This window comes from Brachionichthys hirsutus, chromosome 9, assembly GCF_040956055.1.
Source record: "Brachionichthys hirsutus isolate HB-005 chromosome 9, CSIRO-AGI_Bhir_v1, whole genome shotgun sequence".
Lineage (NCBI taxonomy): Eukaryota > Metazoa > Chordata > Actinopteri > Lophiiformes > Brachionichthyidae > Brachionichthys > Brachionichthys hirsutus.
This window is the reverse complement of record NC_090905.1, coordinates 2,992,495-3,019,432: the sequence shown is the minus strand read 5'-3', so window position 1 is coordinate 3,019,432 and position 26,938 is coordinate 2,992,495. Positions and strand designations below refer to the sequence as shown.

Below are 26,938 nucleotides of genomic sequence, written 5' to 3'. Positions count from 1 at the left end.
CTTATTCTTGTGAAGGCATTGAAATGCTACACTTTTTCTTCACATCAACATTGTTAAATGTTTCAGCTTGAACAAGTCATTCTCAGCTGGGTACTAATAGCAGCATGATGACATAAACAAAGAGCAAATCACATTATCTGCACTATAGCTGCACAAAGAATGGATATCATCATCCTCAATTATGACCAGTCAGGCCAAGTTCTTCTTCTTTTGCTGCATTTTATGTTACTGATTTGTCGCTCTCTGACCAGGTATCTCTTCTCTCTTCCTTTTTGCTGGTCACAGAGACGTAGCCCGGTAAGTCTCCTCTTATTCCCTCTCTCTGGGGTCAAAAGAAAACATAATTCTCTTTTTGCCTCTGCAACACCAGAATTCTTCTATTTTAAGTCTCCCTCCACCTTTACACCGAGATCCTTGTTGGCTTCTTCAGACTTCAAACACGTGCTTTCGAAGCTTTCCAATATTTCCTCTGCATGCGGCAGAAGTTCACTAAGTTTTTACCATTTTTCTAACCTGATACTAACAATACAAGTTTTTCTGAGTTCTGATTTTGTTTATTGGAGTCATTTTACAATTTAAAATATGTCCCTAATATTTATTTGCTGGTTTTCCTGACATATAATAACCAAGCTGCTGATTTGTATTTCACGACATGTCTGATATTGAAATAATAATATTAAGCATTTTAGATTTCATTTACATTATTTTTAAAGTTACTCTTGCCATGTTGTTTGGCATTAGTTTGTCCAATTTCGTACCTGGAGTTCCAATCCTTATATTCTATCTACTATAGAAAGTCAAGGAAGGCTTTTTAGCGATTCTGGCACAGGTACATAGTGAAGAATTTGAGTCTAGATAGAAATAATGAATAAAAAAAAAAGATGCAGTCAACCTGAGGCTAAACTTCTTCACTGATCTTCTCATCGGTACAGCAAAAATTGAATTTATGACATTAATGCTATGATGATTTGTCTTTTAGTGGATTTAACCGTTGTATATAGAGGCCACTCTAACATAAATCTGTGTTTTTCATACAATGTTGTTGTTTTTTTATTATTACAGGGATTGAAAAGGAACACATCCAGTAAGTATCAATCTTAGGTTTGCTTCACTTGTAATGAAGGTGGATTAAAATGAATGAATGTGATGAGCATGCTTAAATATGGTTCAAGGAGAGGAGATTGCCAGGCCAAGACGTGTCATCCCTGCTGTGGCCACCGCTCCGGCTCCGGCACCACAACCTCCCAGGTACATCGCTGTTCCCTCAACAGCATCTGCTCCTTTTACACTTTTTACTTCTTCCATCAGGTACTGTTTTTAGAATTAGTGCCTGGTTTTATTTGAAACGCATGCATTTGTTCCTTTAAAGTTTTAATGCATCATCTTTCTCAAGTAGTGACATGCTCCATTTATATTTATGTGGCAGCACTCCACAAACACCAGTGTCTGAAGACACCACAGCCTTGTTTGGGCCTCCTCTGGACACGACCTTTGGAGAATCAAAAACTGAAGGTAACCCTTCAGTCTGTGTGACTCTGATTCACTCTCTACATGTTTGTTTTCTTTCATATGAAACCCAGTGTTGCTGTCAGAGGCGTGTAGGGTTTCTTTCCAAGTGATAGAATAATGAAAAGGGGTTTCTGAAGGTCGACTTATTATCTTCCAGCTCACCCCTTCTTGGGCCTTGCTCTTCCTCTCACCTCTTTCTCTGACATCATTGTCCTTCCCTCAGGCTCTCAGTGTGGAATTGGGTTTTCTTTATGCGTCTTTGGTCGAGGCAAAGTTAAAATTGACACTGGGAGGTCATTTCCATTTGCACAGTGCTGCTCATTAATATTTTGCTGCCATCCAATCAAGTTGGATATGGTGAGACGGGCTGCAGGAAAGCTTTTATATTAATTGTAAATGAAATGTTATTCATAATATAATGCTATGATGTTCAAGTGAATTTGGTCGTGTCCAACAAGTGGATTTGAAGAGACGTGTAGAACAGCCCCAAAGAATGAAGATGCTGACGTGTTCTGCTTGTAAAGCCCCTGACCTGGCCTATTCTGTCCCTTCCTGAACTTAGCGGTTCTGTCTGAGTCCAATGTGTGGGGTGCTCCTCTATCAGACCCTGAATCCTCTTTTACAAGATCGTTTCCCAGGGGCAGTAAGTGTTCCGTTTACTGCATATTGTGCTGTACATCCTGTCCTTGCTGGAATGACCACACGCCTCCATCAGCTCACCTCATTAACCCCCTCATCCATTAGCAGACAGACCTACATATCCAGTTTAACTGTTGTGTGGCAAAGGAGCCTTGTTTGTCACTGTAAACACCAATCGGTCCATTCACAAGCCAGTGATTCAGTGTCTGGTCAGTACCTGGCTGCTGCACTACACCTCTTGGGCCTCCTTGCATTTGGCATGATGACGGTTGAATGCATTGTGCTGCTTCGTATCTGATTTGTGACATGATGATCTTTTGTTTTGCTCTTGAGGTTGTGGTTTGCAGGTTGGATGATTCCCCATCATGTTATTGATTTGGAAGAATATGTGGAAACTAAAACGATATTCCTGTTTTTGCTGAAGTCACCCTATCGCGCATCCCACCATACATTGCTGTGATGTGTGAAGTTCATACACGATCATTACCTAATCTAGTAATTATCATTGGTGTTGATTTTGCAGCCATGTCTTGTCGTTAATTTCATTGTTGTGCTTCTAATTCTACTGCAGTTCCACCTCCACTTCCACCCAAGAATGTCCCATCAACTGTCCTCCCTTCTATAGATGGTGAGGCTGGTAAGACTGCATAAAAAACTATTTCCTGTTATCTCTGCAGATTCTTTCTATCCATCCTAGTCTCTCTGTTATGCTTTATCTCCATATTTAAAGAGTCAATAAAGGGAAGCTTCGATTGCTCACAGGTTGTCTGTGTTTCAGAAGTGTCAAGAGAAGCTGACGGCTCCACCGTGAATCCTTCAATCGCTGACTTGGATAACATTTTTGGACCAACGCAGGCTCCCCGTGCTATCGAGAATAAAAGTGACACGTGGATCTGCTTTAGTGAAGAAACTCCTGACCGGTCACCCCTACCAGAGGAACCAGCACCTCAACTACCAACCTCCCCGCCTCCACCAGAATCCCCTGCCCCGCCCTTACCTGCATCACCGCCTCCTTCAGAAGACCCTGCATCATCTTTGCCCATCTTACCTCCCCCGAAAGAGGACCCTGTGTCTCATCTGCCAACAGCTCCGCCTCCCACAGTAGAGTCAGCTGCACCTCCTGTCCCCTCTGATTGTCCTACATCCATTTCTCCACCTCCTGCACCACTCAACGAGATTGCACCTTCTCCTCCTCTCATCTCCTCACCCACCAGTGTACCCCCAGCCCCTGCTACCAAAACAAAAACTCCTCCAGGAGTGCCATCTCCTGCTGATGAACCAGCAGCACGCCCCATCCCGCCGCCGCTTGCCCTGTCTCCAGTGGAGCAGACAAAGAACACAGACTCCAACAAACCCAATGAGGTCAGCGTTGAAACTGTCACCTCAGCCATCGATGCTTGCCAGAGAAGCAGGACAACGCCTCCTCCGCTACCACCTCCCACATACCGGGCTGCAGTGTCCTCACCAGGTCCCACATCTGGAGCTGGTGGCTCGAGTAGCGGTGAGTGAGCAATGATTGTAAGTGGGACATGGTTTCCAGAGGACATTTTTTGAGATCTGGGAAATTCTGGGAATAACATGCCAGGTCTAATCTACAGTCAATATGAGTTATGTCCTAAGGAAATGAAATGAAAACACAGTTTCCTGGTCCTCACCCGCTGGGTAATAACAGTAACGTCCATTGTTATGACTCTGTTGTTGGCAAGGAAAGATCAGCTGCATTCTTCTATCTCCAAATTTCTTTTCAGCTGATTGCACAATCGACATTAATTTTGCACACTATGAAAACAGTACGTCTGTTTTTCTGGTTTGAAATTCAAATTTGTGAAGCTGTAGTGCAAGTATACTTTTATCATCTTTATAATTAGTCATGTGCTTCCATCCTCGACATCCTGTGTCTGCATTTGTTTCAATGTTTCTTCTCTGCTCTGCAGGTTGCCCCTTTCCGGTGCAACCAGCCACTCCTTCGACAGTCAACCACACTTCACCACCACCTCCTCCACCCCGCCCCCCTTCTCGGCCCAAACTTCCTCCAGGGAAACCAACTGTAGGAGATGCTGTAAGTCTTGCGGCTTATTAGAAAGCCACTTTATGGTTTTTCTATTGTCACTGCTCTTGCCAAAAACCTATGATGAGTCTTACTTGAGCAAAAGATACACACAATGTACTTTTTTTTGTAAACTGTTTTCATTTCTTTCCTTTTTGCCTTATCAGAGTCGTCCATTCAGTCCGCCCGTCACCTCTGCAAGCCCCCCTCCCATCGCCCCCTTGGCGCGGGCCGAGAGCACCTCTTCCATCTCCTCCACCAACTCCATGAGCGCTGCCACCACCCCCACAGTCGGTAAAGAGCTCTGCGTGTCCGTGTCAGGTGTGTGTTCCCTCAGCGGTCACTGATCTGTGCCGATTGCTGGCTGTTGTTGCAGCAGTGACAATTGAATTAACTGTAAAATTAAAATGTATTTATTATATTCACTGGACCTGTCCTTTCTTTTTTTTGTGCACAAATTCTGTGTGAAATTAGAAGCAGTTTCTTTCTTCATTTTTGATGTGTTGTTTATTTCTTTAAATGTGCAACAATTTGTTTTGTATCACAGTCCCCTAAATAATGAATATTAGTCCCTAAAAATTAAAGTACGGAATTATTGCTTATAAATTAATTTTTTAATCCAATAAAACACAGACAAATTCATACTTACGCACTCACACACATTGAAGCAGGGTGTTGGATGTAATTATAGCCAATGAACATTCACAACAAATCTTTTTTTAATGAAATAATGGCACAGCGACAATTTGTGCAGCTTTATTTAACTTAGGAGTTAGCGTTGAAGGTCTTGCAGCACATTGGTGAGTTGATTATAGCACATCTCAGTAGGCTGTAGCATGGCTGAGTCATCACAGATTTAAAAGAACATGCATTGGAGGCAGCAGTTAAATAAAAACAGAATATAGTCCCTGTTGGAGGAAGCTTATTGTAAGCCAATTGTTGGGTCAAATGTTTACCAAACGTCTAAATTTCAATATGGTGAGTCTACAAAGTATTACAGCGCTATTTATATTAATTACACTCTGCCTCCAGTCCTGTTGCTTTTAAATTTTAACACCTTTGTTGTGTTGTTTTATATGTTTACTTTATTGTTATTTCAAGTTACATTTTTGTTGTACTTGATTTGATTACCATTTTTTTGCTTTATCGTTTGTCTCTTTATCCGTCTTCGGTTTGTCAGAGGAGGATGATTTTGTAGCCAAACCTTTGAAAGACACTTTGATTTTTGATTTGTTAGCAGGTATAGTAGCTATCCCCTCAGAGAGGGGTCAGTGGAGTGGGAACAGAGGAGCGATCCGGTTTGATGCACTTTTTCTTCTTTGCCCGGCTTGATTGATTGTGGTGTCAGTCAAAAAGTTCAGGTATCAGGACAGTCGGTCTCGGTCGGTTCTTTTGTTTGACTCTCTGGAAGGTTCTGAAAACATGTTTGAAATACATCTCAAATGATGTACGTATATCGGAGTCATTATCCCAATAGCTGCTTATTTGACAAGTCAGGATCTGCTCGCAGATATAGGAACATATCTTAGGAACACCCTTCATTGTTTTTCCATTTCAAACATGGCACCGTTTTTCTTTGTTGTTTCGCGCTTGGTGACTCATCCCCACACATTTCCTAGAGGTTTTACAGATACAACTCAATCTCTCGTATCCGCACATTTTGCTCCTTTCTTTGTTCGCCTCACAAAAGGAGTCTGTCAAAAACATAAAATCTTTGGTGGGGAAAAAAACCTGCGTATCTTCATTTCTTTGTTAAATAAAAACAGTTTGAATGTGTTTTCTCTGTTTTGTGACTGCGCCAGTGGCTTTCAAAGTCGCCATGACAACCTCCTGCCTCTCCTCTGTGACACATATAATGTGTGTGTATGTGTGTGTCTGCAGAGTGCTGTGTAGCCTCTGTTACCCTTTAATCTCTGCTCCACGAGCATGAGTGTTTGTGTGCTGTGTCCCGTGAGCACGTCTGAAGAGCTCCTGATCCGTGGACCCTCACTCGGTCACAAACGCCAACACGCAGTCAGATCAGCCCCGCCGCTCAGAACACCGTTTGAAGTCCGTTACCAGGATTAGACGCCAGCTGTTTGGTATTCAGGAAACCTTCTTAGAAACACTTGAAGACCACAAAACCTCAAGTTCAACCAGTCCCCAGTGGCCTTCAAGGGTCACATGTGGTCCACTCCCACATTCGACCCCTGACTCCCACCTTTTTGCCTGCCACCTGTCACTCACACACACTCAACGGCCATAGAAAAACACACCGCCAAACCCCGCCCTCTTAATGTGAACACCTGCCCTTTTGTTCGCTTCATGCGGCCTTGTCCTGCTCTCACCGTTTCATCACTCCACTCCACAACACGCGATCACTCGAGTAGTTCCACTCGCTGAAGGACGCACCTTCGTTGCTTTGATGTTGCATCAAACTGCAGCAACGACCAGAAAACACCCATCCTGCTCCACCAGGCTTGTTGCCAAGTACTTGACTGACTTGAGTTGCAGGCAGACATTGTTCATTGTGCAGTTGTGTAGTAGTAGTACTGAATATTGGGGTAATCGCTTGTGACTCATGATCAGGAAATAGAAAACAATTTTTGTTTGTGTCAGATATTTGTGCTGAGGAATGAATCTCTTCCTGATTAATCTGTTTTTGAATCGATTGCATCGTTCATCAGGCCACGCTTTGTGATCCTGAACCTGATGAATAAGTGATTTCTGCAATGCGTGCATCACTGTTTCATTAATTATGAAAGTTGTTCACATTATTTGATTCACATCCCATACAAACAAGTTCATGACAAAAAAAAAACATCTTGTGACTTTTATCTGCAGTGTAAGGCAGCTTGAGTGTAACTGACGCCCCCTGCAGGGCGGTTTTAAACATAGCAGTGTGCTTCCCTATGTTTCATCTTTCTTTAAAAAAAAAAAGCAGAGACGTTGACGAAAATGTGATGACAGTAAGCCGAAGAACGTATTTCCAGTTTTAGAATATCCTCTGTTGCAGAAGTGTACTTTCAGCTTCTCCTCTAAACCTTGAAACTGACAACCGCCTCTCTTCTGGCAGAAATCACCCCACCAGAAGCCACAGCCTCGATCTCTCTCTCCTGTGTTGAACATCTTGCACATTGAGTCATACTGCTGCAACATCCTGCAACACACATCTGCCCCTCACTCCTGCCTTTCCTATCTCACGCAAACCAACCACAAAAACGGCATCCCATCACACCCGCGCCATCACTTGTTCTGTCCGGGGGGGTTGCCGTGGAGCTCTGCTCCTCTTCCGTGGTCCAGCCTCCTCCACCACGTTTCACCTCACTGTGACGTGCGATAGACCTGCCATGTGAGACTCACGCTTCTGTCCTTCTCTCCTTACCCCTCTCACTCCCCCTCAACCACTTCCCTCCCTCCCTCCCTCCCTCCCTCCCTCCTCGTACCTCCCCTCCACCCCACACAGAGAATGACCAGCCATCCCTTGTATGGTTTGACAGAGGGAAGTTTTATTTAACCTTTGAAGGTAAGTCTTCTCTGCACAAGGGTGTAGCGTGTGCACACTTTGAGGCTCATCTGTGCAAGCTTGGCCCCTCCTTTTCCCCACCCTATTTTTTCCTTCCTTCCTTCCTCCCCTCTCCTCTCCTCTCCTCCTTGTTGTCCTTTGCCATCCCCTCATCATCCTCATTCACTCCATGCTAACTGTTGGCTGAGCCCCTTTATATGCAGTAAACTTAAATATCCATGACGTCCAACACCTTCTCATTTTGTCTGCGTTGACCACCTTTCGCTCATCGCATAGTTCATGTACTAATGTCTTTTTCACTTTACTCCTATTGGTCCTCTGGTTCTCAGTTTGGTTTTTGGATTGTCTAATCTTTTTTGATCTTGTCAGAATAAGTCGGCTTGAACAGCATGTCTTGAATAAGCATGCACATCTCTCTCGGTCTCTGTCTGCCTCTTCTTTCCTGTCTGACATAGCAGTACTGATGTCAGGGTCTAACTTGAGGTATAAAGATTTGTACACTTCTGGGAAATATTTGACGTTTGATCCTCTCGGCTGTGATTTCACAGCAAAGAGGAATGGAATCCTTTTATTTTACATAACCTGCAATTTTCACAGTGCCATACTAACACCAAGATTTCTCATTTCAAGTTGTTGGATTTCAGCTCAGTAGTTTGGCATCGTAGATTTTCATTTCATGCTCAAACTCTGAGTTGTACTTCTGCTCTTGCAGCATGTATCTCTATGGTTGTATTTTCATACCAGGTTGAAGCTACTAAATATTTTTCTGCAAAAGGACTCAGTGTGTGTGTGTAAAGGCTGTTTTAATGGTGTCTGTCTTGTGTGTGTGTTGCCTCCAGGCTGTTCCAGAGGACCCAGTCCTCTCACCATGGGGGCTCAGGACACACTTCCTGTGGCTGCTGCATTCACAGAGACTGTCAATGCGTTCTTTAAAGGAGCTGATCCCAGCAAGTAGGTCAAACAAATATCATGGAGTCTAATTGTTAGAAGTAGTACATCTTCTTTCCTCAAATAGGCATTCAGTTATGGTACGTGTGTAAGATAAGACTGTTATAAGCAGAAGTTTCAATTTACTCCAGTAAAAGTGAAAATATAGACTGTAAAGTTGACTTTTGAAGGATTTATACCAGCAGTTGTTGCAGAAACATCAACCTCAATTGGATATTCATTCAAATGATGAGAAACTCTAAAATGAATACTAAACCATGAGAGTAAAGGGCTTGTCTTGAAAATGTAAGGAGTAGAATATCCAGATATGTTTGAACAGGCAGCGAGAAGAAGCAAGAAATTGTCAGAAAATCTTTATACTTCAGTAAAGTACAAGTACCTGTAATTATAAGTACAGTAGCTAAGTATCTGTGCTGCTTCTCACCTAGCATTAGGATATATGTGACCAGGATTACAACGTTAATGTCTCAGCTGTTGCTGTCAATCTTCACTTTGATGAACCCATTTAGCATTATTATTTGTGTATTGTATTGTATTTGTGTACAGCAGCAGCTAAAGCTTCAAAATGACCTTGACATTAGTATTGCTCGGGTTATGATCTTGCTAGTTTCAAGAGGCAAGGAGCACATGATTGGCTAAAGAGTGAGGTGGAAATGAGAAAACCTATTTTTGTTCTCCTCTTTACTTTTCTCCTCCTCTCAGGTGTGGTGTGAAGATCATAGGTGAGATGGTTTTGTCGTTTCCAGCAGGGATTACACGGCACTTTGCTAATAACCCGTCCCCCGCCGTGCTAACCTTCAGCATAACCAACTACAGCCGACTGGAGCATGTGTTGCCTAACCCCCAGCTCCTCTGCTGGTAATGACGCCGCTGTGAACTCACCATGTCACTGTCGGAACAAAATCATAAATGCACAGTTTTTTCCACAAGTGTCTTAGCGAACATATTATGCCGTAGTTTGAATGTGTTATTGTCTAGTTTGAATATGCCTGATATTTAACTTCATCAAAACTAAAACGAATGATCTCGTTCACTGTGTATTGTAATCAATATTTAGATGATTCACACATGGAGCATGTGAGCTATTAGGGTACGTGATTGAAAATATTCTTTGTTATATTTCTAAATCATAAATATCAATAATTCCCTGCATCTTTGTTTCCATTTCATCTTATATATTTCATAACCATTTCATTTTTAAGTGTTACAATAAATGGTTGTTTCCACACATTAAATCGCACAACACCATATGCAAGGAAAATAAGTAAAATATCCAAAATAGACATCTGAATGAACTTTACCGAAAACGTAAATGTCTAAACCCTCAAAAATCCTGCAAATGTTCAGATGTTTATAAGGGCGTATTTCTTTGAAGTGGCTCATAAAACATTCCTGATGTTGATGTGGAATAGTTAGTTATTTAGTTCATTTAACTCAAATGATCTCAGGCGCTAATTACGACTGCGTTCCAAATCCTTTTGAGGTAATCCGAGTGTTCAGACCTACTTCAACACGAAGTTGTTGGTGGTTTTTATTTAAGGATTGGATTAAATGTTGATCTTTGCATCGTGCTTCCTCACCAGTGACACCACTGCAAAAGTCAAGGCTGATTCCAAGGACTTCTGGGTGAACATGCCGAACCTTATTGCCCATTTAAAGAAGGTGGCAGAGCAGAAGCCACAGGCAACATACTACAATGTGGACATGCTCAAATATCAGGTAACCCCGGAAACGTTAGTATTTGATGCTTGAACATGTTTTTCAGGGGGTGCTTGAATTGAATGTGCACAATAATATGTTGGAGAGCAAGCATTCCAATTTGGGTGTGCATGTTTTCTGTCTGCATGCAGGTATCGACGGAGGGCCTTCAGTCGATTCCTCTGAACCTAGCGGTCAGCTGGAGGTGTGAGCCCACCAGCACTGATTTAAGGATAGACTACAAGTACAACGGGGATGCCATGACGACGCCTGTGGCCCTCAACAACGTCCAGTTCCTCGTCTCTGTTGATGGCGGAGTTTCAAAACTACAGGCTGTCTTACCTCCTGCTGCATGGTACTGTTGGAATGTTGATATACTGATCTTTTCTTTACCAGGCAACATGCAGTATTGGTACTGAAACTCAATGTTGTAATACAGTGTATAAAGAATTAGAGAAACAAAGAGCATGGAGTGCATTTTTTTTGCTTTAGCAATGGGCCATATCGAGAACAAAAAAGGTTTTACACTTGGTTAATTTGACTTTGTATCTTTAGGAAAATCTTTCATGTGCTTTTCTGTCCTTACAGGAATGCAGAGCATCAAAGAATCCTTTGGAAGATTCCTGATATCTCACAGAAATCTGAAAATGGAGGTATGTGCAGTGTGATAAAATGAACATTCATTTAACGAAGCTAGATAATTTGGCAACTGTTGAGATGAGCGTACAACCTGCACCGGAAGAAAGCCATGGATGCAGGCAAGCATGCTCCTGGCGCCAATGTGATGACATCACAGGGGGGAAAGGGGGTATTGTAAGCTCAACCTGAAGAAGCAGTGCCCCCTTCTGTTTGTAAATGGTGTTTTTAGCTGGCATTGTTTTAGGATAAAGCCCAGATAACTGTCCATTAAGTAAAGCTTTGCTTTACGAGATTCAAGCATGATCAGGTCAGATGTGCTTCCCCTGAACATAGATGACTTTTGATTGGCTTTCTCGTGGCTAAATATAATGTCCTTTGGCAAAGAAATACAGCTCTTTTATTTTGTTATCCTGCCTGTGTCTCTTCTTCAGGTGTGGGATCGTTGTTAGCACGCTTTCAGCTAACAGGAGGCCCCAGTAAACCGGCTCCTCTGGCAGTGCAGTTCACCAGTGAGGGCAGCACCCTATCGGGCTGCGACATAGAACTCGCTGGGCCAGGATACCGCTTCTCCCTCATCAAGAAGAGGTTTTCTGCAGGTCAGTTTAGCATTCTAGTAACAAGACAAAAAAAAAATCTATCTTTTGAATAGTTTCATAATCCCATAATTTGTCGCCGTCTTTCAGGAAAATACTTGGCCGACAACTAACCCATGCTACTGAGAACGCCACTGGATGTAGACTGGCGTGGAGGACAGAGGAAAAAGCAACACCATGCAGACGTTCCATTTTCTGAGCCCACTTGACAATCCGCAGCCTAACCCAGCAGTATTGTATAACTTGCCTATAGCATTGTGGAGCTGTGTTAGATCATGCGATTATTGTATTTGTATTCATTTCATATAGCATCCGTATTGCTGCTGTTAGTCACCTCGGTTGTTCCTTCCTCTGATGTCGGCGCCTCTTTCTCCATCCTCCACTGGTCAAAGTATTTTTTTTTTTTTTAAGTTCCATTGCAGCTGCCTGGTTGAAGACGTGGACAGGAAGTGTTTTCTGGGTCAGATGTATTTTTTCTTTTGCCTAGAATCCAGGGAGATTTGGCTATGAGGGGGGGGGGGGGGGGGGTCCAAAGTTTGACCAAATAAACAAGGTGGCCATTTTTCAGTAGTCGCAGAAGTTTGATGTTTTGTTTTGCAATTGGATGAAAAATAGATTTTTATTTGTCGCATAGTGGTTCTACAGGGTCACATGACTTCTAATCGCATCCTTTTTGACATAAATGCACTGATCAGTCAATCAAACTGTTACTTTATTTCTCTGGAACTCTTCAGACATGGGAATGTTTTTAGCCAGGTGGGCAGCTGCAACGATAAATCAACATACTGGTTACAAAATAAGGAAACATGCTTTCAACATCAGAACAAAGGAAGTGTACAAAATGTCATTTTAAACCTCGAATATTCTGTATGTCTTTAAAGGGCGTTGTGGTGTTTTCCTTGTATTGTCAGATAGCATCTTTGCTGTTCCGGGGACGGCAATGATAGATTCCAGAGTACATGACAGCATTCTATTTTTATTTATTGATGACGACTTGTTGTATAAAATGTGATTCTGTATACGAATAGAGTTTGAATGCTATTGCGCAACTCAGAGCCCTTCAAGGTATAAATATTTGAATTCTCTTTTTTTGTTATGCGTGTAGTTGAGTAACCTGTGTACAGTATAAGGTATAATTTTTGAATTTATTTCAGATATAATTTTTTAACTCAAGTGCAGAAGTTTTGAGCTATATATGGGCGGGGTAATTTAAAGAAAAAAAGATGAATATCTTCCTGGATGCTGTTATGCTTCGTGAAAGCAGTGTTAATGTAGATTTATTTATGCCTTGGGTAAGGTCCATGTTTTGAAGAGTTCGTACAGTTCATTTATGGAAAAGAACCGATCCGTTTTGTTCACTCATGATTTGGAGATTATCTAAATTTGTCTGCTCCCCGTGAAGCAGGAGAGGATTATTTTTGCATCAAGACTGGCTCGGACAGTAGAAAATAAGAGTCCTCTTCTAAAGATTGCTTGTCGTTAAAGCCTGATATCTGGACAAGATGCCAATAACTTTGGTCTACAATGAAATCCCTGAACATCTGTTGGTGCCCATATGATGAATTGTTAGAGTTTTTAGGTTTAGGTAAATTCGCTCTTTTACCTCTAAACAGTTAATTTTGTTGCACCGCCTTGACATTTAACAGACTGGCAGATCATATATATATATCTTTAGCCAAGCGAGTCATTCTTTTTCCGAAATTATCGAAAGTTTCCTTTTAATAAGGTCAAAACGGCGTCAGATTAATTGGACAATCTCAGCTGATTCATTTATTCTTCCTCTCTGATCGTGTGTCTTTATCTGTTTCCTAAACCTGGTACTTAATCTCCCCAACTATATCACGAGGACATCCCTGATCATCCGGTGCTGGCTGGATGATCAGGGATGTCTTGGTGGGTTAATTTTGCATAATTGTAATGGTCTCTGTGAGATGACATGAGTTCAATGAGGTTGTGGTGTAAGCTTAAGTGGACCAAAATGCTTTTGTTTTCTTTTTGTATTTTCTGTGTCTACCCCGGTCAGTCCTATGTTAAGGAGAATAAACTGAATATTTTTTAAAACAGATAAAAGTGAAAATATATTATATTGTTCAATGTGTTAAAAAAATAATAATACACTGTGCCGATGATGTTGATCGTCCTGAATGCTCAGACTCTGAGAATGAAGAACCAAGAGTGTGATGCTTAGCTGAAGATCTCTACTGTACTGTATGTCAGCGTTCTCCTAAATGGAACCAATCATGCTCCTTTCAGAGCTGCTGCAGAAATATCTGGGTTTTTGCCACATTTTAATTTGTATAATAAAAAAGGAATTATTAGATTACTCTCGCGCAGTTTTAAAAACAAATAAGGATTACTCTGAGGTTGCATTTAATTTACCCAAAAGGTCATGATTGGTGCAATTTGGCTCCCACATTAGTTTGATGACATCTTCTTTCAGTCATGTCAGTCTTTCATCTGGATGAACCGGTGTGGCTGGCGGGAAGCTGTAATCGACTGAGTGAACTGAAGCTATCAGTGCAACCATCACTGCAGCATTATCTACAGAGGCCCGCCATGTACCCCACCCGTCATAAACCTATTACTAATTTCCACAACGCCACAGGGTTACATGTGTTGTCAGCCTTTTATGTAGAAAAATATTTTTTATTCATTGAATCCTGTTTAAAATAGAGCAAAACCTGCATTTCCCAGATCCCTGTGGAGAGTTTGTCTTGCAGTATTCATTTTTTGCATGCAGTATGAGGTCGGGCGTCTATGGTATAATACTCGGCACAACACGTATTTTCAGTGTCAGTTGTCTGTATTACATTTGAGAGGAGAGTGTTTGCGTGTGCTATATGCCAGAATGCTCTTTGGTTCTGTACCGTTCACCTCAAACACGTGCAAGCTGTTTGTGTAGTCCATAACAATGCTAAGATGAACTTAGTTTGCTTCTTTCCAAAACCAATAAAAGTTATAAGTGGATGCTTGTGTTTTAATATTTTTATGTAGTCTAATTCTGCAAAATACAGTATTTCTCATGCTGCCTGTACTTGGTCTTTTTAGACCATCAGCAGTGTGGCTACATTGGACTGTTAGTGGGATCCTGCCAGATGTGCGTTTGGCTGTCCAACAACCTTAAATTATGGTGACAGAGCAAAGTTTGATTTTGGATAAGGCTTGATTTAATTAAAGGGGACTGTCTGGCTTTGCAGCGGCTGTGTTGAGGCTCAGGGTTAGCATGTTGTCCATCAGGGTGGCATTTATCAACTTTATGTTGAGTTGATTACTTGACTTTTATAAAACAAAATGTAAGCCCAGTGCAAGAACATTTATTGGATAAAAACAAAATTATAGAATGCAGCTCAAATATCATAAAAACATCAAAACAGAAATGGTACTTGCAAACCTGCAGCCATGTGACTACACAAAGTACGTCTGAACTCAGAGGTGAGAGCCTGCATTCCTGCACCCTTGCATTTTTACCTCAGCTAAATTGTATTACCTATTCTGCATACATTCATTTTAATTGAAGTATATATTTCTGGTTGCACCATCCAGCCTTGCTTCACAAACATGTTCACAGATGCTCCGGTGATGCACATTCACATGAGAAACCTCTCAAAAGTCCACCTCAAAAATATCTAAAGCAACTACAAAATAGCAGTCTGAACATCCATGCAATTGTACTGATTTAAATGTGAATATATTTGATTCAGGTTTGGACTATGAAGGCAAAATGAGAGAGTCATTTTGGCCAATCAGTGATTAAGAAAAGGGTTGCTCTCAGCAGAGGAAGGTGAGTTCACTCTTCCTGCAGCCCACCTTGCAGCACATGCTGGCCAGAATATTATTAATATCCCGTCTGCTCAGCTGGAACCCCGGGTCGCCGCCACCCAGCCTCTCCAAACTGCTCTGCTCCCCTGTGGGCAAACCTGCAAAAACAAAGCACAAACGTTAAAAGCATGAAAACCTTGTGAGACTTTTTTATTTTATTTTATCACGTCCACGCACATTTTCCTCCTTTAGCTTTGCTTCCACGTACTTTCCAACGGGATAATGGATGATGTTTTTGTGCTTCCATTAAATAAGGAAACTCTAAATGACTGCACAGATTGCATGGTGCCATTTGTTTTCTACAATGTCACTTTTCTTTTTCTAATCAGCACAACTGATATGCTAACTGGGTTTGTTTTGTGTGTGATAGACAGTAATGGAGAGGCTCGCCTAAGGATCGGGCACTGCTGTAGTATTTAATCATGATACATGGGCTTTCCCAGGCTACTAAGGTAGAGCAGCAGACCATATCTCTGATATCTCTGCGATATAGGTGATTAAAACTGACCACAGCGTTGTTGGCAGCAGTCTCCTTAGCATTGCTCATTTCGGCGAGGAGCTCGTGTAGAGGTCAAAGGTTACTGAAGGACAACGGCCACCTCAGCCACAGCCGAGCTACGCTGCTGCTTATTCTTCATTCACCATCTATGCGGTTGTGTTTTTGTGAGTATCATCAGGAAGAATAAATTCGTTGAGCGTGTTGAATGATGGAAAATAAACTTAAATGTGGAAGCAAACTGCAGAATAATATATATAATATTTCACTGATCCAAGTGATCTTCCTGGAATCGTTCCTTCTGTTCATGCCGTTACATGTTTCCATTGTAAATCGTCTAAATTGCGCATTTCAATGGCGTTTCATTTCTATGGTGCTAATGCGAGGCTTGAGCTGAAGTCTGTTTTTCGTATGGAATGTCTGGATGGACATGAACAAAAATATATCAAATAAAAAAAATACTCGACGGGTTGTAGTTTTGAAAGAGGTGCGTTTTATTTTTTTCTGAGATAGGTGAACATTTTTATCTTAGATAAACTTCTGAATCCATATTTGATTCAGGACTGGTTTCCTTTAAAGTGCATTAGAATAAAGTTTAATCTACACATAATCAAAACCTACTTTTATGCATTCATCATTAATCTTTTTTTATATACAGCTCTAGCAATAAAGGTAATCCTGAAATTAAAATAAAATCAGCTTGCCTATAGACAAAAAAGGGAAATTGTCTCACCATCTTCATCCATGTCTGCCTCGCTGAGGAATCTCCTCCAGCGGGAGCCCCCGCAGGTGTAAACGACGGCCCTCAGGAACTCTCGGCCGCACAGCTTCACCGCCTTCCCCTCCGCTCCCACCTCCACATGCATCGCTGCACACAACAGCAGAGGCAACACCGCCAGAGCCCGCATGCTGGACACCGGTCTGTCTCTACGCCGCTGTATCACCGTCGGGTTTATTCTGGAACGACCTTGGCCGAGGCTGCGGGTCCAGGAGGTCTCTGTTATCTAGTCTCAGGTCTAGCCCGTCTGAGGCTGCACCAGTGTGGACTGGGCATTGCTCCCTGTGTTATATACCAACCACCTTCCAGTTGATCATGCTCCACATCTCCCCACCTCCTTCGTCTGACTGGTCCTGGAACCCATCACACACACACACACACTGTCCTGGCAATCAGGTCATTTTATGTTTCCGGCCATCTCCACCCATCACCATCTTTATTTGTCTGAAAGAGAGGAGTGATGTCCATCAGCCATTTATGACCCCAGCTGACAATCACTTTAGACGAGTGCATCCTCTTCAGTCGCTCTGTGATTATGGGATTTAAGACGGGGTTTAGACAGACCTTCACGACATTGCACGGCCAATTTAACAATGCTAAGTGATCCCCTCCCCGCTGTCAAATCATGCCATCTGGTCATCACGGTTTGATGGCCTGGTTGTTTCTGGTTTTACGGCAGATTGGTCAGTACGAGAGGAAAAAAGGTAAATGTTGACAGTCCATCATGCAGGTCATTACGGCGCTGCTGATTGCCGTGTTGCGATGCTCAGCGCGTCATTTGACTTTGGCTTTAATGGAGGAGGTGCCACTTAGGATGTCAATGAAATGATATTACATTTATCAGGACATAGAGGACAGTGAGGATGGCAGAAAATCTGTTTTTACGTCACGATAGAAAAATAGAAGCCTAAAACAAATTGATTCCTAAAAGTATTGATGTTCCACCAATAACAAGAATTTCCTGATAGAATGACGTCTAAAGCAATCATGGGTATGTTTGTTTCAAATACTACAAAATACTGTCTTGTTTAAAGTTGATTATAATAATGTGAAGAAACTACGTTATGTTCTTTGGTACTTCAGTTTTGATATCACTTTTTTGAAAGATTGTAACTTAAAAATTGTTAGCACTAACGCCATACTGTAAATGAGAAAAATCTTAAGTATGAACCAAAGTTTGTGATGGGAATAAATTAACACATCTAATACTGTGGACAGCTCCATATGTGCCTATGGAGCTGTCCGGTGCTGATCCCGAGCGCCATATGTAGCCGGTTAAACATGAATGGGGTCAAATAATCCCCAAGGATAACAGGATGGTTAAATGCGTTTGCAGGCCCCTGAATCTTCTCGTTTCTCAGCATATATTTCCTGTGTTAACCTCAATGGTGTGTAAATCCAAAATACACAAAGGATATCCATAAAAGCGTAGAAACAACCTCGCTGTTTGGCTGATAGCATCATTTTATTGCTCCAGTTCTTCCCACTGCCTGCGAGTCTTTACTCCTCCTAACCTGCAGGGGGCGATGAAACGCCGAGGCTGCGATTATCCCAGACGAGTAAGTAACCCAGGAAGCCTGTTCGGAGACCTTCAGATTTTTTGTAGCGTCAACGTTTTGAAGAAATGTGCTCCTGTAATCTGTTCGGAACAACCTGACAGCTGTTATCGATCCCAGGTGAGTAATTTGTTTGTACTTAAATACGGTCGTTGTTTACTAGCTGAGGAAGTACCTCTGCTAGCTTAAGCTAAGTATTGTTGACAGGTTTTAACTAACTGCTAAAGCTTTTTTTTATTTATTTATTTAAAGGTCTGGGTCTGTTATTGAAACAGTAATGAATCCGATTCGGCCCAGAGTTTTCCAGTGCCTCCACAGAACCTCGGTTCTTCTCAGGAGAGGGTCGTCTCAGGATGTCACTGCTGCTGAATCCAGAAGTGTCCAGCCTGTCCTCCTGGTGTCCCGCCTCTACCAGCCGTCCAACCTGCGGGACATGGGCCCGGACACCCAAGGAGAGATGACTTGTAAGAGCCAAAGGCTCATGCAGCAGGCTGGGCTCATCCATCCATCCAACCCGGGCTGTTACTACTACCTCCCTGCCATGGTCCGCTCCATGGAGAAGCTGGTGAGATGAGCTTTTTATCAAAGCAAATTACAGGCATGAAGTAAGAATGGCAAACCTGCTTGTATTGAGCCCATGGATAGATGTGTAGTAGAGATTTAGTAGAGATTCTGACTGAAAAGACAAATAAATAAAAATAGAAGACACTGTAAAAGATCAATAAATCATGCATTTGTGTCTTGTCGTCATCTTTATTTTTGTTTCCAGCGTATACATTTTAGTTCTTGTGTTGCATTGTATTTCGCAGTCTATATTAGGGTTGGTCCTGGCTTTAATGTTAAAAGTATTGAACCAGGACATGAGGCTGAGTGTAAATGTTCTTATTTTGGTCTTAAATATTGTAATTCCTGCTGTGTTGAAACGACAGATGAGAGTAATTGACCAAGAGATGCTGATGATTGGTGGACAGAAGCTGGACATGCCCAGTTTGTGCTCAGCTGAACTGTGGAAAACCAGTCAGCGCTGGGACTTGATGGGAAAGGAGCTGCTCCGACTGAAAGACCGCCACCAACGCGACTACTGTTTGGCTCCAACGCATGAGGAGGCAGTCACAACTCTGGTTGCTCACCAGACCAGCCCCTCCTACCGACAACTCCCCCTTCTTCTTTATCAGGTAGCCTGAACTCTTTTACCACCACTGCAGTTCATGTAGTGAGCTGTTACTTATTATTCTTTTCTTCTTTTTTTTTTTTTTTAAACCAGATCACCCGCAAATTCAGGGACGAACTGAAGCCGAAGTTTGGTTTGCTTCGAGGGAGGGAGTTCTACATGAAAGACATGTACTCCTTTGATGCGAGCGAGGAATCTGCTTACCAGACCTATGAATCGGTGTGTGAGGCATACGCCCGGCTCTTCAACCGGCTGGGTCTGCGTTGCGTCCAGGTGCAGGCAGACACGGGGAACATTGGGGGTAAGCTCTCCCATGAGTTCCAGCTGCCTGCAGAAATTGGTGAAGACAGGTTTCTTGTCTGTGGAAGCTGCTCCTTCTCTGCTAATGTAGAGACCGTGCTATCGGACAGAAGTGGCTGCCCACAATGCAAAACCGGCACATTGGTTGAGTCAAAGGGGATTGAGGTCGGCCACACCTTTTACCTGGGTAAAAAATACTCTCGTGTTTTTAATGCGACCTTCAGCAATGCCCAAGGAAAGCCTGTTGTTGCAGAGATGGGCTGCTACGGTCTCGGGGTAACCCGTATTGCCGCTGCAGCCATTGAGGTGATGTCAACAAAGGAGGAGATCCGCTGGCCAGGCCTCATCGCCCCTTACCAGGTGTGTGTTTTACCCCCAAAGAAGGGCAGCAAGCAAGATAAGGCGGCCGTCTTAGCTGAGGAACTGCTTCGCACTTTGGGGGAGACTCTGCCTGGTTTGAGAGGGGAAGTTGTTCTTGATGATCGCACACAGATGACGATTGGAAAGAGACTGAAGGACGCCAGCAAACTGGGATACCCTTATGTTGTTGTGGTGGGAAATGGAGCTCTTGAGGAAATACCGATTTTTGAGGTGATCTGTCAACAGACAGGCGAAACGATGTTTCTCAGTAAAGATGGATTGTTAGATCTTTTGGGACGAGTGGAATCCATATGAATAATAAATAATAAACGTTGTTTTTTTGTATGTGTGGGGTAATAAAAAGCCTTAATATTTGTTGGTGTGTCATGATGTGTGCATAATGGGTGACAAAGCTAAGGGCAATTTTTCAACAAAATATAAATGCAAGAAATTGAGGCGGTGGCAGGATCATAGCAATACTAGTCGGTTCCTGTTTCACTGAGGCTGGAGAACCAGCAGGTAGGGTTTCAGTCAGATATGATGAAAATTATATATATTATAATTATTTTTATAGCTCCCCCTTCATATTAGCTGCATGTGTTTATTTTAGATTCGAAATCCATAATTTCCCTGTGCATCATGAGGAATAACAGGGAAAGGACGCCCTCCTGTGGTGACCCTGTGGCACACAGCCGCTTTTCATAACGAAAAATCCGCAATGTAAGACATTTGTGGCTTTTCCAAAACAAAAACACGTCTAAATACGTTTTGTTGTTTACGTTTATGATAATTTCAGTGACTTAACATTGTTTTGGTTCGCGAGTAATCATCATACTAATATACACTTCCAGACGCCCATCATGCTAATTAGGTTGATGAGAAATTTCAGCGCCGTTGTTTTGTTTAAAGATTACAAGGCACATTACTATTATTTTAATTATCAGTTCGGCCGTGGTGGAACCAATGTATCCCGATCACTATGTTTCAGCACGGATCTTTATTCATGTTGCATCAGCCGAACACATTTTGTAAACAAGAAGCTGGGTATCTTAAAAATAACTCGGTGTTGTACGACCGATGAGCTGCTGACAACAATATATAATAATTAATAAAAGATTTGGAAACACATTTGTTTGTATTTGATCCAAGATGGCGTCCCCCGATGCGCAACACGAGAGCGACGACGGCATGGACGACTTCATGGACAAATTCAAGACCCAAAGATATAAAAATGCCTTAGCCGAAGACAACTGGGTGGAGGTGAGCAACCGTTATCAACATTATTGATTCTTTGCTTTGTTAACTTTGCAATTGTTGTAAGTTGCCAAGCTGATCGATGAAAATCAATTGTCTACGCAACGATCCCTATTTTCTTTTGTCACACTCAGGATTTTGATAAAGTACCCATGTTCATGAAAACTGCCCCTGAAGAGATTGACGGAAAAACGCATCCGGAACTAGCTTGTCTGCAGGCCATTATCCACGATGAAGACAGAACCCCGGAAGGTACGGTGGAACGTCAGTCTTCCAGCTTCTGAATCAACGTACATCGGCCCAAACAGATTAAGTTCATTTCCCTCATTTCTCCCAAGAGAAAGCAGTGAGTCTGAAGGACGAGGGCAACGCCTTTTTCAAAGAGAAAAACTACAAAAAGGCTGTCATGGCTTACACGGGAGGGATAAAGCAGAAATGTGAGGACCGGGAAATCCACACTGTTCTCCTCACCAACCGGGCGGCGGCTCACTTTTACCTGGGTAAGGATGCTCTCTCATAAAGGTATGATCTGTTCTAAATGGCGTAACAATACAAGGAACAGGAGTCGCTACACAATTAAAGGACGCGCGTCGACCTGGTGTGATAAGATGGCTCGGATAGATCATCGTTTAATTTCTCACTTGAGCTCTTCCTCCGTTTTTCTACTTTCGACAGGTAATATGCGCTCTGCCTTAAACGATGCGACAGCTGCGAAGAAGATCAAACCAGATCACCTTAAAGCCTCGATAAGAGGTATGTAATTTAATCGTACAGATGTTTCACCTTGGCATAAAACATGACTATAAATATGTTTAGAAAGTGAGGAGCAATGTGGTCTGTGCTTTGCATATGTTGGTGCAGGTGCACAGTGTTGCGTGAAGCTGCGGCTCTTCGCAGAGACCCTCCAGTGGTGTGATGAGGGGCTTCAGCTCCATCCTGGTGACGATACGCTGAAGGAGCTGAGAGCAGCAGCAGATAAACAAAAGGTATCAATAATAATAATGAGTTGATCAGCTGATTTGGGGCGTAGGTTGGAGTTTCAGGTTTTGTTTTTCGCACCGCAGAGAGCAGCAGAGAGAGATATCAGGAAGGCCAAGGCCAAAGACAAGAAGCTGTGGATTGAAAAAGAAAAACTTTTGGCTGCTATAAAGGTAAGCATTTTGTTTGCAGTATTGCAGTATTCATTTCTATACGTGCCGGAAGTAATTATTTGCATAATATTACGCTTATTCAGGAAATCTTTGTGTGCAATTTTGCAGGATCGCAGCATCAAGCTGCTCCAGCCTGGGAAGCCTAGTAAGCACAGTGAGGATGAAGAGGAAGGCTCCTCGGCAGCCGATGGTCTCGGCTCTAAGGAGGTCACGGGGGCTCAGGTCTTCCTGGATGAGCAGGGATCCCTTCACTGGCCCGTCCTCTTCCTATATCCAGAACATCAACAGAGCGACTTCATCTCGGCTTTCTGTGAGAGCGGCTGGTAAGTCCTGCTGGTTCATTTGGCCTGTTGTGGAACTTTAAAGCATGCTTAGTGGGAAAACATGGCTGCTGAAGAACTTCTATGTCATTTCACCTTTCTTGTTTTAGTTTCTTCGATCACCTGGTGGCCATGTTTGGAGAACAATTTCCACCATGGGACATGGATAGAAAATATCATCCACAGAATTTACTGGTTTGTTTTTAAATTAAATTGTTATATGTACAGTAGATTAAATAAAATCCACTTTTCCAACAGTAAAAATCATTACTTTGTGGTTGTATTGTATTTTATGAACTTTCCTCGCTCCCCAGCTGTACTTTGAAGACGAGCAGACGGAGACTCTTTACCAAGTGCACACAGAGATGTCTCTTCTAAAGGTGTTGCAGCATAAAAGGTACAGAAACAAGGTTTACATGAAGTCTGGTTCCATTTCATTGTAATCGCCACAAAGGATTCTTGATTGTAATCTGCTGGGAAGTTTCAATTTGTTTTGTTTGTTTTGTTTTACTTTATATTTTACCCCGTGTCACATTATGGAAGCTGTATGTTAAGACTTTCATTCTCATGCATCTCGTCTGTCCTGTTGACAGGTACTTTGTCAAGGCAGGCACCCCCAGCTTCATCGTTCTGGTGGATGGTTCTGGATTCTGGAGGACGTTTGTGACGGGAAAGAAAATCAAAGGATTGTGAAAACTCTGTTCTTCAATTCTTGGATATTTAGTATACAAATGTCTTTGTGTCTCAAAAAAGGAATAAAACAAAATGTTTGCTGTCGTGACAACCAGGTCTTACTGTAAAAGATCTGCACGTAGATCATGTTGGGTGTCTTTTTTATCTGGTACAGATTTAACTATGCCTTATGCCAAGGCTGAAAATGTCACATAATGGGAAACAATATTCGTCTCCAGACAAGGCCAGCGCCAGAAACCATAGCAACTTGAAACCCACGCACACACACACACACACACACCAACAGAGTGAAGTGATCTGGATCTGTGCTGGTGGTTCCTCTGCCATTTGCTCTTTAGCTCTTTTTTCACAGATCTAAAACTGAACTGGTTGAAATAGAAAATGTACAGCAAACATTTTACAAAAGACCCATATTTTGGTAGTAAAGGACTAAATATTTATTCTCTACAGGAGATACAATTCGATTTTCAAGTACTTGAAAATTAGAAATCTGCTTGAATTTTAGAGAATATTTGGAGCAGTGACAGCTGGGTTAAGATGAATGCATGTTAATATGATGAAAAATTGAAAATTGAGCTTCTGTTTGTATGTTTGTTTAATGTAATATACATAAAAAAACCAGGAGCATAAAAACAAAAATTAAGGTAATTATTACTTCTTCCACCTGCATTAATCTTTACATAAAGCTTAGGTGGATATGAACCCAGGATAAACACATTTTCTGCATTTGTAATGTAGGATGAATATTTTTTGTTGAACTTGCAGTTTATCTGGATTCTAACCCGAACCCTGGACAGAGTTGCACATGTATATATATATATATATATATATATCTATTTTAATCGATCACAGACTTCAGCCTGTGTCTCAGACTTAACACAACTGCTAATCCATTTATCCAATAAACACTAATTTAAAAATATATATTTTCAAAAAATCCCCACACTTTACCAAAAATAATCAGATATATAACTATGAATGACCCACAAATGCTCAAACCAAAATTAAGATGCCAAAAGGCCCAAAGCTCCTGAACGAAGTCCCGACGACTCCTGGTTATCTCCCATATTGAGCTGGGGCCATCATCACCGGGCCGGGGCCCATCATCACCGGGCCGGGCTGCATGTTGACGGTGACCACGGTCTTGGTGCGATATCTCCACTCGCGTCGCATCTGACACCAGGAGCACCACGCACAGCAGCAGGCGGTCGCGATGTCCCTGCAGTAAGAACCCTGTGACGTATCAAGTCCAGTTAGTACCGGATGGGGGAGTCTTTCACCAACGCGCGACGCACGACGTGACGGCGCATTATTTATTATTATTATTTTATTTTAACTCATTATACCTGGATAGCAAATTTGTGTCGCATGCCGACTCGCACTGCCAGGCCAGCGGGCGGCACGCACATAGGCACCCCAAGGTTCGATAATATTGCCGGGCTCAAAACGTCGCACAGTGGGAGGCAACTGTTCTCCCCCATATGCCCCGATAGCGAGCAGGCCAGGCAAGGGCAGCACCAGAAACCATAGCAGCCTGAAAAACAATCATGTTTTTATTGAGTAAAGGCACTTTGTGTTGCTTTTTTTTTTTTATGTATGAAAAGCGATATATATAAAAATTTACTGAAACCAGCTGCAAATGTATCTGTAAAAACTGATCATTTAGACGTTTTTGGTCAAGAAGTACATGAAAATGAATAAGTTAATCTTATTATTTTAGGTCCATTCACTCCCAATCATTAAGGACCGCCTCGCGAGCGCCCTCTAGTGGAATTAAAATCAGTTTCGGTGTAAATTAAAGGCGATGCTCTGACCCGCCCGGCTCAAACAAATATGGCAGAAAGTTGTCGTTTATTCTTACATGTATTTGCGTCTTCACAACAGTCAAGGAGACCAGTAGACCACGTTGTCATGGGAAGTACAGCCATTGGTTCTTGGTGTTTACCCTCAGACAGAGAGCTGAAAATTAAATTCAACAATGTGATTTTACAATCCACATTCTTCTTTATGAGTCAATGAAGAAAATGTAAAATTAAAATAAATACATTTAAGTTGATTACTGCAAGACAAATGTTTGAATTCACTCGAAAAACATAACTAAGCACAAATTATATGTAAATGTCGTTCGTTTAAACAGTTTACCTCCAAATACTGAAATATACATGCATTTTAATGTCTTATGTATTTGCAAACTATGAGTTTAAATTGCCTTCATTGATATTGTTTTTCCAAGTAATAGTCTTTTTTTTCCTGTAATACTGCACATACAGAGGATTGACATTAGTCATTGACATGTCCTCCGTGCGGTAGCCCTTATACGAATAAACAATCGAGCCGCTGAAAATATATATGCGAGGCAGAATCTAAACTGTGCTTCTAGATTTAGATTTTTTTGGTATTGTTTTATAATAAACTACATTTTTCCAAGTCTCTCATCCTAAGTATGCTTCCAAAACTACTGTCTTTATAATTTGATCTGATCATCCTTCATTCCATTATCCAAATATGCTTTGGAATAAATCTGACTCCTAACAATGCGATGCTTTAGACAGAATGCTACCGAAAAGGCTTCAGAAATGACACACGGTTTCCTTTAACAGAAATCAGAACATGTTATGACATAAGAGCATGAATGAAAACTGGTTTTGAAACAAGTATGCTGCCCTTCTTCCAATCTATGAGCTCAGATTTAGGTTAATCTATCATTTTGCTTTCCAATTAAAGATCCCTCGATTATTACCAAACAGATGAATCTCACCTGATGAAGCAGTCTTGCTGTTGGCTCCACGTTCGGAAAAAGTGCGTGTTTCAATGAGGAGTGTCACTTTATGGGTAAAGACAGAATAATCCAAACAATGCTGCAGAACCTGAACCCAGAAAGAGACTTCCAAACAATGAATCACATCAACCATGCTCTGTTTGCATTTGTCAAAACAGGCGAGGCAAACCAGTCAGACAAAGAGTTGCAAAAAAAATAAAATAAAACTATTGTTAAAATGACCTCATAAAGACAAAATCACATGATGTGCACATTGTTCTAAAGGCTGTTTTCTTCCTATCACTGGCTCAACACTTTTCCTTTAATCCAATTGAATTTTGGTTTTAAATTACTAATTATAAGTTATTCACGGGGTCAATTTGACCTCTTTCAATGTTTATCATTAAAAAAAATAATAGTTGACTTTTTTTTAATGACTTTTCCTAATTTGATGGGTACAATTTACTAAGCATAAAGTTATCGTGATGATATTTTTTTGAATATGCTGAACACATATTGCAGCTATTTTAACTGTGTAAAACATGACGCAGTCCCAGCTTCATTGGTGTTTATCAGTGTGTTCAGTTATTTGGTAGATTTTCAATGGCGCAATGACAGTTTATAAAGTCACTGACTAGGAATGAACCCTCTATAGCCCAGTCTATCAGTGCACGTGCAAAAACATCCACTCACTCATGACACTA

The 26,938-nt window shown here is 41.8% G+C and overlaps 5 protein-coding genes across 5 annotated transcripts in view; 3 read left to right on the top strand and 2 right to left on the bottom strand.

Moving 5' to 3' along the window:
* Window positions 1-11,775, top strand: part of sgip1a (SH3GL interacting endocytic adaptor 1a) — a 29,160-nt gene extending 17,385 nt beyond the window's left edge. Inside the window, exons 8-24 of the mRNA XM_068743462.1 lie at window positions 286-297; window positions 1,063-1,084; window positions 1,173-1,248; window positions 1,427-1,512; window positions 2,072-2,152; window positions 2,720-2,785; window positions 2,930-3,649; window positions 4,083-4,207; window positions 4,363-4,516; window positions 7,641-7,700; window positions 8,540-8,651; window positions 9,351-9,506; window positions 10,232-10,367; window positions 10,499-10,701; window positions 10,935-10,999; window positions 11,417-11,581; window positions 11,669-11,775. Coding sequence (XP_068599563.1) covers window positions 286-297; window positions 1,063-1,084; window positions 1,173-1,248; window positions 1,427-1,512; window positions 2,072-2,152; window positions 2,720-2,785; window positions 2,930-3,649; window positions 4,083-4,207; window positions 4,363-4,516; window positions 7,641-7,700; window positions 8,540-8,651; window positions 9,351-9,506; window positions 10,232-10,367; window positions 10,499-10,701; window positions 10,935-10,999; window positions 11,417-11,581; window positions 11,669-11,691 — 2,262 coding nt within the window. The 3' untranslated portion in view covers window positions 11,692-11,775. The remainder of the gene's footprint in view (window positions 1-285; window positions 298-1,062; window positions 1,085-1,172; window positions 1,249-1,426; window positions 1,513-2,071; window positions 2,153-2,719; window positions 2,786-2,929; window positions 3,650-4,082; window positions 4,208-4,362; window positions 4,517-7,640; window positions 7,701-8,539; window positions 8,652-9,350; window positions 9,507-10,231; window positions 10,368-10,498; window positions 10,702-10,934; window positions 11,000-11,416; window positions 11,582-11,668) is intronic.
* Window positions 11,776-15,346: 3,571 nt separating this feature from the next.
* On the bottom strand, window positions 15,347-16,801 carry insl5a (insulin-like 5a). Its single transcript, XM_068743823.1, has 2 exons — window positions 16,627-16,801; window positions 15,347-15,495 (listed from the first exon to the last, which is right to left on the bottom strand). Exons 1-2 carry the CDS (start codon window positions 16,799-16,801, stop codon window positions 15,347-15,349), a joined length of 324 nt encoding a protein of 107 aa, XP_068599924.1.
* An 857-nt stretch (window positions 16,802-17,658) lies between these two features.
* pars2 (prolyl-tRNA synthetase 2, mitochondrial) lies at window positions 17,659-20,433 on the top strand. Its single transcript, XM_068743461.1, has 5 exons — window positions 17,659-17,662; window positions 18,332-18,347; window positions 18,480-18,792; window positions 19,157-19,402; window positions 19,492-20,433. Exons 1-5 carry the CDS (start codon window positions 17,659-17,661, stop codon window positions 20,371-20,373), a joined length of 1,461 nt encoding a protein of 486 aa, XP_068599562.1. The 3' UTR covers window positions 20,374-20,433.
* A 720-nt stretch (window positions 20,434-21,153) lies between these two features.
* Window positions 21,154-23,755, top strand: ttc4 (tetratricopeptide repeat domain 4). The gene is made up of 10 exons (XM_068743713.1): window positions 21,154-21,318; window positions 21,447-21,564; window positions 21,651-21,812; window positions 21,988-22,065; window positions 22,174-22,298; window positions 22,377-22,463; window positions 22,572-22,786; window positions 22,894-22,978; window positions 23,098-23,180; window positions 23,377-23,755. The coding sequence occupies exons 1-10, from the start codon at window positions 21,208-21,210 to the stop codon at window positions 23,474-23,476; spliced, it is 1,164 nt and encodes a 387-aa protein (XP_068599814.1). The 5' UTR covers window positions 21,154-21,207; the 3' UTR covers window positions 23,477-23,755.
* A 460-nt stretch (window positions 23,756-24,215) lies between these two features.
* Window positions 24,216-26,255, bottom strand: LOC137899776 (cornifelin homolog B-like). The gene is made up of 4 exons (XM_068743815.1): window positions 26,235-26,255; window positions 25,338-25,435; window positions 24,823-25,010; window positions 24,216-24,709 (listed from the first exon to the last, which is right to left on the bottom strand). Exons 2-4 carry the CDS (start codon window positions 25,402-25,404, stop codon window positions 24,533-24,535), a joined length of 432 nt encoding a protein of 143 aa, XP_068599916.1. The 5' UTR covers window positions 25,405-25,435; window positions 26,235-26,255; the 3' UTR covers window positions 24,216-24,532.
* Between the last annotated feature and the right edge of the window lie 683 nt (window positions 26,256-26,938).